The sequence below is a fragment of the Rutilus rutilus genome (genome assembly GCF_951802725.1).
Source record: "Rutilus rutilus genome assembly, chromosome: 21".
NCBI classification, from domain to species: domain Eukaryota; kingdom Metazoa; phylum Chordata; class Actinopteri; order Cypriniformes; family Leuciscidae; genus Rutilus; species Rutilus rutilus.
The window spans coordinates 22,110,370-22,124,355 of record NC_140226.1 but is presented as its reverse complement, the minus strand read 5'-3'; the positions used below and the strand labels follow the sequence as shown (position 1 = coordinate 22,124,355).

Here is a 13,986-nt window from a genome sequence, read left to right as displayed (position 1 = left end):
CACTCGTGGTTCAAGTTTACACACACGTACCTTCGTCCAAGAGTCTCTCCAGGTGTGTGAAGATGCCGCACAGGTTCGGTAAACTCGTCATGAGCTTCTTCTCGTTTAATAACTGCATGAGATAGTCGGGACTCGGCCTCGGTCTCTCCTTCACCTCCATCTCCCCGACCATCATCTTTGCACACAAACGCTCACAATCCTTCCCCCAGAAAAGAAAAAAAAAAGAAAACACAAAAGAAAAAAATAACGGTGCTGATCAAATCCCTCGTTCCCCCTCCAGGCTGCGGCAACCCTCTCCAAATATAATGTCTGATTTTAAGGTGCAGTCTCTCTCTCGCTTTCTTTCTTTCTCTCCCTTCGATAGAGTCGCGCGATGTGGACTCGTCGGGTTCTCTTCGTTGAACTGAGCAAGCGCTACTGCTCCGGACTGCCACCAGTGCGCGTTCGCTGAGGAACCTCCGAGAGCGCCCGAGCCGCCTCGCGCCCATTGGCTGCGTGCACGACGTGGACGCGCGGGATGGCCAATCAGCGCATAGTTTTGAAGAGGCGGGACTAGTGCCTTAACCACATGAATCAGTGCCGGAGATGATGGACAGAGGTCAGAGCCAATAGTCTGAAGTCACGGCCAGCGGGGATGATATATTGTGAAACGTTGTGGCAACATGTCTGTGAAACAACAAGTTTTTAGCATTTGTGTTTTGATTGGGTGTGGTATTATTACGTGGAGTTTTGCTTTTATAACTACATCATGTTATGTGTGTTTTTGATTTGCAGTCAGTTTTGTGCCATGTAATGTGATTCTCTGTGTTTAAGGCAGGAAGGCACTTCACGCAAGAACTCGAACGTATGTTGCGTTCCAAAATGTGTCGGAGCGCAACTCATAAACGAACTATGTTTCTGGTCTTAAAATGTAGGTAACCTTTTTAAAATATCAATCTTTTTGGTGTTATTCAATATACAATAGTCCTCCTTAAAATACGATGAAATACACTAAAGAACACATAAACATGTCAAGTTAGTTTAAAAAAAAAAAGAAGAAGAAAAAAGAAGAAGAAGACTATTATCATTCTAGACCAATGGTTCTCCCAAAAATGAAAAAAGTGTCATTGTTTACTCACCCTAATGTTATTCCAACCCTGTACGTTTTATTTTCTTCTGTGAAAGACACAAGGAAATAATTAATGAATAATGGCACAAATGATCACGTTTTCAATTCATTCATTTTTATTAGTTTTATGGTAGCCTATTTTTTGTTCACTAAGTAGATCAATCCAGTAGGAAGGTCATGTGGTATGGACATTAACCTTCAGCAGTTGTTTTTAGACCATAGCTTGGTTCTTTTGACCAATCTTGACCATTTATCAAGCATCTCATTATTGGAAAAAAAAAAAAGGATATCAGATCAGTTTCACATTCAACAGTAAGTGGGACACTTGTGAACAGACGCTATATCAGGTTGTGACTTCATGCTTAGCTGACCTTCTCCAGCTCCTCCGTTATCCACATGGAAGATAACAGGTCACATTCCTTCAACTATTGACAACACAGCAGCTAATAATATCAGATTTCTAGGCCTACTACCAGAAAAGGACATTATCATGATGACGGTTTCCTGTGGTTCCAAAGAGATTGGCTGTCCAGAACTGGATGCACATGAGCAAAAAATAGCTGAATGCATTTTGAGATGAATGGGAATGATCCACTTTTTACAGACCTCCTCATTTGTTGCCACAAACAAATATATCCATATGATTCACAATGCATCCTCCTATTCGCTTGACTCATCCTTTCTTCATTTAATCTCATTTTTCAGCTCAGTCACCTATGTAACAGACTGCAAAAAAATCACCAATTTCTCAAGGCAGCACAAAAGATTTAGCATTTATCTCAGATAAGAATCCTTATCAACACTGGCACATACATTTTCATTTTACTAGGCACCACGTCTAAGACAGGCCACACGTGTGTGTGTGTGTGTGTGTGTGTTTTGTAGTGCAAGATATTAATCCCCACCTAAACCCTGTATTTTCCTCTTCTGTTAATAACACGGGTTTCATTCTACAATTAATCCAATTAATGACACTCTAGATAAAAACTGAATATGAAATCAGATGGTTGTGAAGCGGCAGGGAGCAGAGAGACGTGAGCTTCATAGGGAGCATCAGTCATGATCCCGTGGTCAGCTCCGACCGGCAGATGATTAGAAAAGCAGTAGGTGGCATGACTGTCTGGAATATAACGTGAGCTCTCTTAAAGCACACACACTTTCTTGTGTTATTTTGTTTGAAGAAAGCTCGAATGCTTTAAATATTAAAATAAAAAATACAAAAGCATAAAACAAGAGAGATTATGTGTAGGTGCAGGAACACCAGAGAGTGAAATCTGGGTCAATTGTGATATCTAAAGAGAGAGAAATCACACACCGCTGAGGTGAAGTGAAGAGTGGCAAGGGAGCGTGTGCGTGAGTGTCATTGAGTATTTATGGGAGTGAGAGAAAAAAGAACGTATAAATCTAAACTAAAAGAAAACAAGAAATGGCTTTCTCTTGCTTAGTGCGTGCATGGTCAGATGTTGGGCAGTGACAGCACTGATGGATCCTGTTCTCTCCACCCAGTTCGGTATAATCTCACCGTGGACCGCCACGTCCATTCATGGCTCTATGGCTCCCCAGGGGTCTCAGTGAAGATTACGGCAAACACACCGTCCTTCATCACTCACACAGGGACCACGGTCTTAACACCACACAATTTCTCCAAGACATACTTGAGTCAATGACATATAAGAATGTATAAAACGCATGTAAACACAAGTTCTTAGAAATTTATCAAGTTTTGAAAAGAATTGTACCATTTTCAAGAAAAGTTCAATTTAATGATTAAGTAATAAAAATGTCATGTGGCGTAACCATCAAGTAAAAGTAAATCATTATGTTATAAAATGTTTCAAACTATATTTTTCAAGGTATTTTTTGTTTTTGTTTTACAAATGTCATATATTAATAATTCATAAATAATGTTTTTTTTTATTTTTATTTTTTACACTCAACACACCCTCATGGGAATTCATAACTATTTTACGTTTTGATTCGTTGATGCAGAATGGTATTTTGAGTTCGAGGTAGTGATTGATTTAAGTAATAAAATGGAATTAAATTCAAAGGACTTTGTAGAACTGCTGTACAGGAGGAAGAAAAAAACGTCCAGGTGAATGTTTATGTTTATCTGTGTGTGATTGGTTCTCACGGTGGTCCAGAGGATAAGGACTGTGGTTGTACAGGCATTTGTGTGTGTGCAGAGTAACAGCAGATGTGTTTGAGTCTGATAAGAGCGTCTGGCTGAGGAAGAGGAGGAGCGAGGATCAGACAGCAGAACCCCACCGATCTGCAGCATGAGAGAGAAGAAGATCTCTCCAGATTCCTGCCGAAAAAACCATCGGCCTCCTGTGAGCCTTCTTCAAAACACACCACGCTACACACCAGCACTACTTTAAAGAGACGTCGTTTTCAAAGAGTCCGATATTAGACAAGACTGCTCAACGAAACAGCTCAATTCTGCTGCTTGGAGAAAGGCAAGATGTTACAGAATTTTAGAATTGCTAAAATGCACCGACGTCAAGTTGAAACGGCATACGCAACCCATTTTACTGCAATAATCTGATGTATGTCTGAGTGAAACAGGATTTCAACTGAGACAAAAATAGAGTGGGACTTGATTTAGTCCACTGCGAATTGATTGGATTGTGAAAAGTGGGCTGTATGTACTAGAATGGACCCAGGTGGTTGTTTTTGTTTCAAGGTTTCAAGTTATTACATTTGAATAAAATACAACTTTTTATTTGGAATAACGAGCAAAATAAAACCAGGAATGCTATGTACATTTTTATACCCTTTGCCAGCATGAAACAGAAGATATATATACAGTATATACACACACACACTTTTTTTTACCTTCTTTACTACAGCTCTGAGGCCAAATCAATAACATTTTTAAGTGAAATTTTGGAATAAACATCAGAGCTCCTGTCCGTTCTGTGGAGTTGTGGTCTGGGGTTGAGAGGTGCGGGTGACACCTGAAGCATGAAGTCACTCTGAAATAAATCTCCATTGAGCTCAGGGCTTTGCACATGCTCACTGGCTGGCGTTGGGTTTCGTGCTGCCCCTGGCAGATGCGCTGAACAAGAAGAATAGGTCCCAGAGGGCTATTTATTCCTGCTGCTCCCTTCGTTTCCCTCCCTCCCCTCTGCACTGTTGCTCCTAACAATCTGGCATTCTTACAGTCTAATGTTTTTCCTTTCCTCTGCACTCACACCAACGTCTCCATCCCTGTTTTATACCGTATATGCCTGGATTTTTATACAATCGACTGAATTAGAATATAATTAGAAAGGAGCCAAATCAGGCAAATGAGAACAGACATAAAGGAATAGTTCACCCAAAGATTCTGTCAAAATGTATTCACCCTCATGCCATTACAAACCCTGTATGACTTACCTTATTCTGTGAAACTACATTTACGGTATGCATTTGGCAGACGCTTTTATCCAAAGCGACTTACATTGCATTCCAAGGTACACTTCTTATCAGTTCTAGCTTTCCCTGGGAATCGAACCCATGACCTTGGCGTTGCAAGCGCAAACGCTCTTGTGTTTGAGCTATAGGAAAGCCTGTTGCAAAACACACTAAGCGTCTCAGTGTATTTTGTCCATTCAATGAAAGTTGTTTTGGACCCTAATGGCTTTCACTGTGTGGGCAAAAACAGTTGAAACACTTCTTTTCAAATATCTTCTTTTGTGTTTCCGCAGAAGAAAGTTTGTGGGAATAAAAGTGAGTAAATGATTACTGAAGCTATTCCTCTCACCATCACAGTTTCTAGGACTCAAGCTGGGACTCCAGGTCTCTTTATTGACCCCGATTGTTGCAGTAAAACTAATTTGAGGGCAAATCCCACCTCAATTCCCCCTTGTGTCTGTTCAGAGCTGTAATTTACAGGCGGTGTGATCAAATCTAGATTGAACTGAGTTCAAATGCTCCAGAAATCTCAGCTCACTGTAAACATCAGCTCATGGGACTCGCATTTAAAAAATACATACCGGCACAGTTTTTGTCCTTGTTGCTGCTAAAGGAAATATTTTGGGAAAACAATGCATACGTTTACTGTATATGGCGGCATGATACATTAGAGCCAGAAAGTAATATACATGTAGTGATTATGGGGGCCTGTTGTCCATAATTCCACAGATAGATGCTTAATCTGATTGTAAAAGCATAAAGACTTAAAACGTTATATGTTACAAAATCACTATTCAGTGAAAAAAATAAACCCAACACACACTTGAAGTGTCTGATTTCACAGAAAATATAGAGGTTGCTAAGCATGAGGGAAGCCCCCAACTGTGTGTGTGTGTGTGTGTGTGCGCGCGCGCATTTACTCTGATAAATGAGCGTTTCATTCAGTTCCATTCAGCTCTGGTTCATGGCTTTCAAAAGCACATAATGTTGCTATCTGAATACTTGCTATGCAATCCTGTGCACTCTCTATGTCCCTTCAGGTTCAAGTGTGCTCTTCGTCCGAATGTAGGTATACAGTGGTGGTCAAAATTTATGGCACCCCTGATAAATATGATAAAAAATGGCTGTAAAAAATAAATCTGCATTGTTTATCCTTTTGATCTTTCATTCAAAAAATTCACAAAAATCTAACCTTTCATTGAAGTAAAATAATTGAAAGTGGGGGTAAATCACATTATAAAATAAATGTTTTTCTCCAAAACACGCTGGCCATAATTGTTGGCACCCTGTTATTAAATACTTTTTGCAACCTCCTATTGCCAAGATAACAGATCTGAGTTTTCTTCTATAATGCCTGATGAGTTTGGAGAACACCTGACAAGAGATCAGAGACCATTCCTCCATACAGAATCTCTCCAGATCCTGCAGATTCACAAGTTCATGTTGGTGCTTCTTCTCTTCAGTTCACTCCACTCATCAGGTCAGGGAACTGGGACGGTCATGGCAGAAGCTTCATTTTGTGCTCAGTTACACATTTTTGTGTTGATTTTGATGTTTGTTTTGGATCGTTGTCCTGATGGAAGATCCAACCACGGCCCATTATAAGATTTCTAGCAGAAGGCATCAGGTTTTGATTTTTTATCTGTTTGTATTTGCTAGAATCCATAATACCATGTATGAACAAGATGTCCAGGACCTCCAGCAAATAAATAGGCCCACAACATATAAGATCCAGCCGTATATTTAACCGTAGGCATGGGGTACTCTTCATCCCTGTTTGCACCAAACACATCTGCTGGGTTTGCTGCCAAAAAGCCCTTTTTTTCGTTTTATCTGACCACAGAATCCGGTCCTTTTTGAAGATCCAGTCGTGTCTGACAACTGAATATGCTGGAGTTTATTTTTGGAGGAGCGAGGAGGATTTTTCTTGAAACCCTCCCAAACAACATGTGGGGATGTAGGGGTTGTTTGATAAATTTTTTTTAGGCTTTCTGACCCCCAAGACTCAAGTAATCTCTGCAATTCTCCATCTGTGATCCTTGAAGAGTCTTTGGCCACTCAAACTCTCCTCCTCACCGTCCATTAAGACAGTATAGACACACGTCCTCTTCCAGGCAGATTCGTAACATCTTTAGTTGATTATAACTTCTTAATTATTGCCCTGATGGTCAAAATGGGGATTTTCAATTCTTTAGATATTTTCTTACAGCCACTTTCTATTTTGTGAAGCTCAACAATCTTTTGCTGCACATCAGAACTATATTCTTTGGTTTTACTCATTGTGATGGATGATTAAGGGAATTTGGCCGTTGTGTTTCCTCATATTTAAACTCCTGTGAAACAAGAAGTCATAGCTGGACAATTTCATGTTCCTAGTCACCCTGGTGTGCTAAAAAAGGTAAATATTAATGGAAATATACTTCAGAGATATTTTTCTCATAAAAAATTCTAGGGGTGCCAACAATTATGGCCAGCGTGTTTTGGAGAAAAACATTTATTTCATAATGTGATTTCCCCCCACTTTCAATTCTTTTACTTCAATGAAAGGTTAGATTTTTGCGAATTTTTTGAAGGAAAGATCAAAAGGATAAACAATGCAGATTTATTTTTTACAGCCATTTTTTATCATATTTATCAGGGGTGCCATCAATTTTGACCACCACTGTACAGTATGTGTATGTGTGTCAGGTTTCTGTGCTTTATGTTTTTTTATTTTGAAATTTTAATGTTCTTTAGAAGTTTTGTTTTTGGTCTTTATAGTTCTTTTGTTATGATTGTCTTGTCTTTTGTGGATTATTGTTTCGTTGGAAGTAGCTGTGGCAATGGAAGTCTATATGTGTCATTTCATGTGTTTCATGCTCAAGTCATGGAATATGTTTCATGTTAGGAGCCATTATTTTATCTGCATCTATAGATCCAGTATCCTTGCTTCATTTCAAGGCTATGTTACAATGTGAGAGTGTTGTGCTTGGGAATCATCAAATTCATAGCTAAAACTCATTTTGGCATAGTCTAAAATCACTTTAACATCTCTGTACACGTACTTAAAGAAGATACAGTCAAATAAAATGATGGGAACAAGAACAAAGATTTAAAAACATTCAAATATAAAATATAAACACCCAACAAAGAGCTGACCGGATGAGATAAAAAAGGAGAACTAGATAAAGAAAGCCGGAAGCTGGAGTGTTGAAATGATCTGTTAGTGGAAGTCATAAGTGGGAAGGCGTATAAAAAGCTCAAAGTCTTTAAAATCCCAGTTACCACGGATACACTCACATGAGATACCATTTGAAAGCATGATAACTAAACTTCCCAGTAATGTCAGTCTTATTAACCCAGTAATGTCATGCTTATTAATTAGACCTAAAGTGTTGTTGGCTATGAATATAAAAATGCATATTTTAAGCCAATATTACTTTTCTCCTAGTATGTTTACTTTCTGTCAGCGGCTCAATGCATTAACCATGGTTTATGAATATGAATTAAGTGATGATCACCTGATTTGCTGAAAGATGAAAGTTAACTCCAGCCAAAGAGGAAATATGCACTATAGTTATTATGGGGCAAATGTATTCCCAATTACAATAGGTGGGAATAAATTGGTAGAAGAGATAAAAAACAACAAAAACAAGTAAGAAGAAGAGAGATTTCAGGTGGTGAGTGTTGGAAGGTGAGAGAACAGCCAGAGGGGGAGTCTCTTTTTTTTTGTTTTTTTTTTCTAGAGGAACCGCTGAGAAAATTGGAAGAAAAAACAAGGAAATGTTCATTATATCAGGAAACTGAGCTACATTAGATCAGTGACTTTCTGTGAAAACTAACAGTATGATTAGAAGAGATTATGTGGCAAGATGAAGCTTTTGAACACAATTAAAAGATGCATATATGATGAAAATTATATGATCATATCAATATTATAGTTGATTTTTAATATAATAATATAACATTTTATTTAATTTTTTATTTTATTATTTATCATAGATATATATTGTAACAATATAAATTATAATACTTATATATAATTTAATGTAATGTTATTTTTGAAAAAAAAATCACATTTTTGTAAATTTTATGTCAATTTTAGGCAGATAATTAGGTATATAGACTGATCTAGATAACAGCTTGTATTGGATGTGCGTGCATTTTCTATATTTCTCTTTGGATAACTCTTTACAGAACGAAAATTAAATGCAGGTTAGTTGCCACCAAGAGATTTATTGACCCCTGTGCTCCTTGTGTCTGTTTAGGAAGCTGTGTGTGTGGGTGTCTTCTCCGATACAGACAGCTGTGGTGCACATACTCAGAACATCTGCATTATGACTTTCAGAAATTAGGAATGTAACATAAGGTGGGTGTGTTTACATGTTTGAATAATAATGTGTGTGTGTGTGTGTGTGTGTGTGTGTGTGTGTGTGTGTGTGTGTGTGTGTGTGTGTGTGTGTGTGTGTGTGTGTACGTGTGTGTGTGTGTGTGTGTGTGCGAGTGAGTTCTCCGCTCTTTTTAGTTGAGGAGGCAGGACTCGTAGGTGGGCACCATGTATTTGATGTTGATGAAGGCATCCTCGCCCCCGTAGCGTTCAAACACCTCAAGCGTCTCCTGGATCAGGTCTCCAATGTTCTCCCTTTTCTGCTGGCTGTAGTCAATACCGTCACCTGAGTTTCCTGCACACAACACACACATATTAGCATTAAATTAGCATTTGTGATGTCTAAAGGTCTAAAAGCCCTAATAAAGTGTATAAGACACACACACACACACACACACACACACTGATATTCTGAATGAAGCAGCTCTGATGACTGTTAAGCAGGAGTGTGTGTACCTCAGATACACTGAACAAATCTGTAATGATTTATCAGCAGGAGGAATGTGTGTGTTTGGCGGATGTTCTTGTACATATCTCTGCGGCTCTCTGATGTCACATTAAAGAAACCCATCAATCACTGGGTAACCTACAGCACACACATACACACACACACACACAGACAAATCAATACATTCACACTCCGATTCCTCCACCATCACACATACACACAGACTCCTCATAAACACACAAGCCCTCCCGCTACCTACCAAACAAACTTTCTTCTGAGGTCACAGGCCCAATTACACCTGCACAAGAAGCCTGAACACACACACACATACACTTTTCCGTCTCTCCTGCCTGCTCATTAAAGGAAAGGATGACAGGCACATGAAAAGAGAGCAGTTAAGTAGGGAGCTTCTCTCTTCTAGCGTGTGTGAGTGATTGTTGTCTGTCTAGAGTCTGTGTAACTGTATATCTTCATCTGCTTTTCTTATTTACTGACTTGTGGATCATTTCCATCTACTCCGTACACCAACTCCTCTCACACAGGTCTCAAAACACACAGCCGTCTATAAAATATTAGTACAAAAGAAGAAAGTCTTGTGGTGTGTAAATATGCTCACCTGTACACAGACAGACCTGTTTAAGCAGCTCGGAAGTTCAGAGAGTTCAGAGAACATTCAAAAGTAACCCACAATGTTTCCTTAACATTCGTATAACCAAGAGAAAAAAACCCATTTTAAAACATTTAAAAAACTGGATGTTTGTTTTCAGAAACAATTTTTAATAACTTAACATGAAAACTAGCAAAACGTTCTTAGAACATTGTTTTTGTTAGTTGGATGCTTACTAGCACAGCTTCTGTCAACTTGAATGTGAAAAAAATCACATATGTGAAAGCTGTAAAATCTGATTTAATATTTTTGTATTTATAATTAGCTTCTTATCTAAAATCTGATAAAAACACAACAACACTGTAAGACAGTAATAATGTAAAATATTATAACTAAAAATGTTTTCTATTTTAAAATGTAGTTTATTCCTGTGATGGTCTTCAGTCTCACATGATCCTTCAGAAATCATTCTAATATGATGATTTGGTGCTCAAAAAACATTTATCATTACACTCTCAGGTGCAAAAGCTGTCACTGGGGTGACACCCTTTCAAAAGGTACACCTTTGTACCAAAAGAGTGGATATTGAATGAAGAAAGAGTGGATATTGAATGGACCTAAATGGTACAGTACATATTAAAACCTGTTTAAAGGGTACCATCCTAGTGACAGCGTTTGTGATGAATAGAAAGTTCAAAAGAATAGCATTTATTTGAAACAGACATAGTATATTCATAATTAGGCATGTTGAGAGTCACAAAATAAAGGCTGTAAGGCTGCATGTGGTCCTCCTGTTGACTAGATATTCTCTATATATAGATAATCTGGATTGGATCCAAAAATAGATGCAACAGACCACCCTATGCTATCTGGACCCCAGACACTCATTTCAATGGTGTGACCGACCGTCTGCTGTGGTGGATCTGTGCAGTTGTAACCAACAGGCTGCAAGTATCCTGCACTATCATGCTCATGGGCCACACCAGAGAAACCTGTCAATCACACCGCAGGCCCGGCATCATTCGCACATCAGAAACACAGGAAAATAAAATCAGCTCTCTCCGGTAATCCTTCCTTCAGGCTTTCTTCGCTTTCTCTTCCTCATACAGCATCTTTTCACCAGAGCAGGAGGAGAGAGAGAGAGAGAGAGAGAGAGAGAGAAAGAAAGCAGGGGGTTAGAATGAGCAGAGTTTTTAAAGCAAAGAGGTATATGGAGAATGCTTTGAAGAGGTAGGAGAGCTTCATTTGCCATCTGCGCATAAACCGCACAGATATGCTTCTGTTTGGAATCATGTAGAGTCCAGGCTCTGATCTATAGGGTTCAGGGGTGGTGTGAAGTTCAAGCAGGAAGGAGGATTCTGCATCTTTCAGAAACCGAAATCATACCAATAACCCCCCGGATAGAGGAAAACAAACAACACATAAATACACCTATTTCTGTATCAGTTATTAAGATTATTCTCAGCCTCAGATGGCACATCCACAGATATGGACTGCTCAATAACCATCTGATATAGATTGAACACAAAATGGCAAAAGCTTTCTGAAAATAATTGCAATCTGATTCATGCGAATTCTGGGAATCAGAGTGCACAGATTTGTATCAGTCTGCCAGGAACCAAAGCTGTGTTTACAAGTTTCCATACAGTGAGCAATAATTAGTTGCTGGTTTGAAATTTTAAGGTTCATGGCATCCAAAAAATTTAGTTTGTAATTCCTCCACAAGATATCCACGATTTATCTTCTCCATATTCCATTTTGTTCTCTGTGTTATATAACATTTTCCTAGAAGCTTTTTCCTGTTTAAAGATTAAAAATATTCCATTCAAAAGTTTGGGGCCTTGTTTTTGAAGTCTCTTATTTGACATTTAAAAACTTAATTTACTTAACTTACAGTTTAAAAAAGGCAATATGGTGAAATATTATTACTATTACTATTTATAATAACTGTTTTTTTTTTTTTAGGATTCTTTGAGTAACAGAAAGTAAAAAAAAAAAACAGCATTAATTTGAAATAGAAATCGTTTGTAACATTATAAATGTCTTTACTGTCACTTTTGAACAATTTAATGTGTCCTTCCTTGATTTATTACTGACTCCAAACTTTTAAATGGTAATGTATTGAAAAAGAAAATCGTGTGATAAAGATTAAAATAACAACTGAAGTCACACTGTGTGATATATATATATATATATATATATATATATATATATATATATATATATATATATATAAGCGCAATAATGATAAATAAAGCCTAAGGTGTAAGAAAGAATTTTCCCCTTTGAGGTGGAAACAAGCTTTTATACATTTCAGATTTACTCTCATACAAAAAAAGAAAAGAAAATGTTTGGCTTGTATTTTTCTTGGCTTGTTCACATTAAATGGTCAGACTGAACAAAGTCCCTATGTAAGTGGGCAGCTCTTGGCCAGATTAAGTTGCAATATGGACCAAATGTTAGTCACAATCCGGCAAAGAAACTACATCCAAATTTTGAATCTGTGTGTATACGGAGGGATGTTATTTTGTCTTGAACAAATGTTTCTCTTTGATTCTCTCTGTAAAATGTCAATCATAAGGAAACCCACTTCCATCTGTGTGAGTATATCTGTACTCTCTCTCTCTATCTGTTCATTGTAAATGTGAGATGAGTTTCAACAGCTGTCTTTTTCATCCCCCCCTCTTCGACTCTTTATCCACACCTCTATTCTCACCCCTCACACCATTCTTTCTCTCTTACTCTTCCCTTTTCGTATCTAGACAGCCAGGTTGGCGTCAAGAGGGTTGTCATACCAGAGCAACTAATGCTTGTCTCTTTCTCAGTCTCTCTCTGGACATGTTCAGGGCTGGAGGTCTGCTCTAGGGCAGCAGCTGGAGAACTGATGGTTCTTGTATTTGGGTTTAACTGGACTGATTCACGCACAGACTGTTGATATTGGATTACACTCCCGCTAACGGCCGACAGGGTGTAAAGAGAGTACAAACAGTGCAGCACTGTGAGGAAAGACATTTGCCAAATGGCCAAGTAAATCTGTCAAAATAAACACGATTCAGATGACTGCTCATTACATAAACATAAGAGAAAAGAACAAACTACTTCTGATATTGTCCGATATTGTCATGTTTTCTAGTAAAAAATCTAAACCTAATACTTATTTTCAAAATGTGTATATTTAAGTAATTTAACCCCATACATTTTTGTTAGGTTTAAGCTTAAAACAAAGCAAAAAAATAAATAAATTGCCAGTATGTTACATTTTTTATTATTCATTTTAAAACATTTAATTCAAGATCATATTATCTCATATTATCTTGAAAACACTTTTTTTTTTACTAGAAAACAAGAAAAAATGCTAATTTAGATGATGATATTTGCAGAAAACCTAGTCTGAAATACGTAGCAAGAAGACAAGCTGTAGTTTTTTTCTTCAGTACAAACCAAAGGCCTGACGAATTAAATGAGCAACCATTTATGGGTGTGTGAGACTCGTACACACTCAAGCACACATCATCATCACTAACTCAGCACTGCATCATCTCTGTCTCTGCCATCTCTATCATTAGCACCTTATTAACAGATTATGTAGCTCACACATACATACATACATTCTAATAAACACTGGTTCTTTACATGTACACTACAGCTAGCTCGGACGTACACATCACAAACCACTATATCATCCTGTACTCACACACACACACACACACACCAGGTGAGAACAAAGATGTCAAATTAGCGGTTACTCTAAATAATACATAAAAATGTTCTTATTTTTTTCTTTAAACATTCTCAGCGGTTCCTCTCACAGGTCCTGACCTTGCGTGAGCTCTGCTAATGGTGGTAGCATTAATATTCATGTCCAACAGCTTGATGAAATGTACCTTTGCACCGTGAACAGGTGTGCATGTGTGAATAGCTCATTTACACCTCATAATGGTGTGGACAATTGTTCATGCAAAACAAAAGTTGTGATTCATCTCAGGTTTCATCCACTAGGTGGTTTGGTTCATAGTTTATAATTCTGTGTGTGAAGAATTTAGTAACACTATACAATA

The 13,986-nt window shown here is 37.9% G+C and overlaps 2 protein-coding genes across 5 annotated transcripts in view; both read right to left on the bottom strand.

Moving 5' to 3' along the window:
- Window positions 1-438, bottom strand: part of qkia (QKI, KH domain containing, RNA binding a) — a 72,003-nt gene extending 71,565 nt beyond the window's left edge. For all 4 annotated transcript variants that reach the window (XM_084393779.1, XM_084393781.1, XM_084393780.1 and 1 more), the window contains exon 1: window positions 31-438. In XM_084393779.1, the coding sequence (XP_084249905.1) occupies window positions 31-175 (145 nt within the window). In that variant the 5' untranslated portion in view covers window positions 176-438. The remainder of the gene's footprint in view (window positions 1-30) is intronic.
- An 8,508-nt stretch (window positions 439-8,946) lies between these two features.
- Window positions 8,947-13,986, bottom strand: part of pacrg (PARK2 co-regulated) — a 107,988-nt gene continuing 102,948 nt past the window's right edge. Inside the window, exon 5 of the mRNA XM_084392551.1 lies at window positions 8,947-9,168. Coding sequence (XP_084248677.1) covers window positions 9,008-9,168 — 161 coding nt within the window. The 3' untranslated portion in view covers window positions 8,947-9,007. The remainder of the gene's footprint in view (window positions 9,169-13,986) is intronic.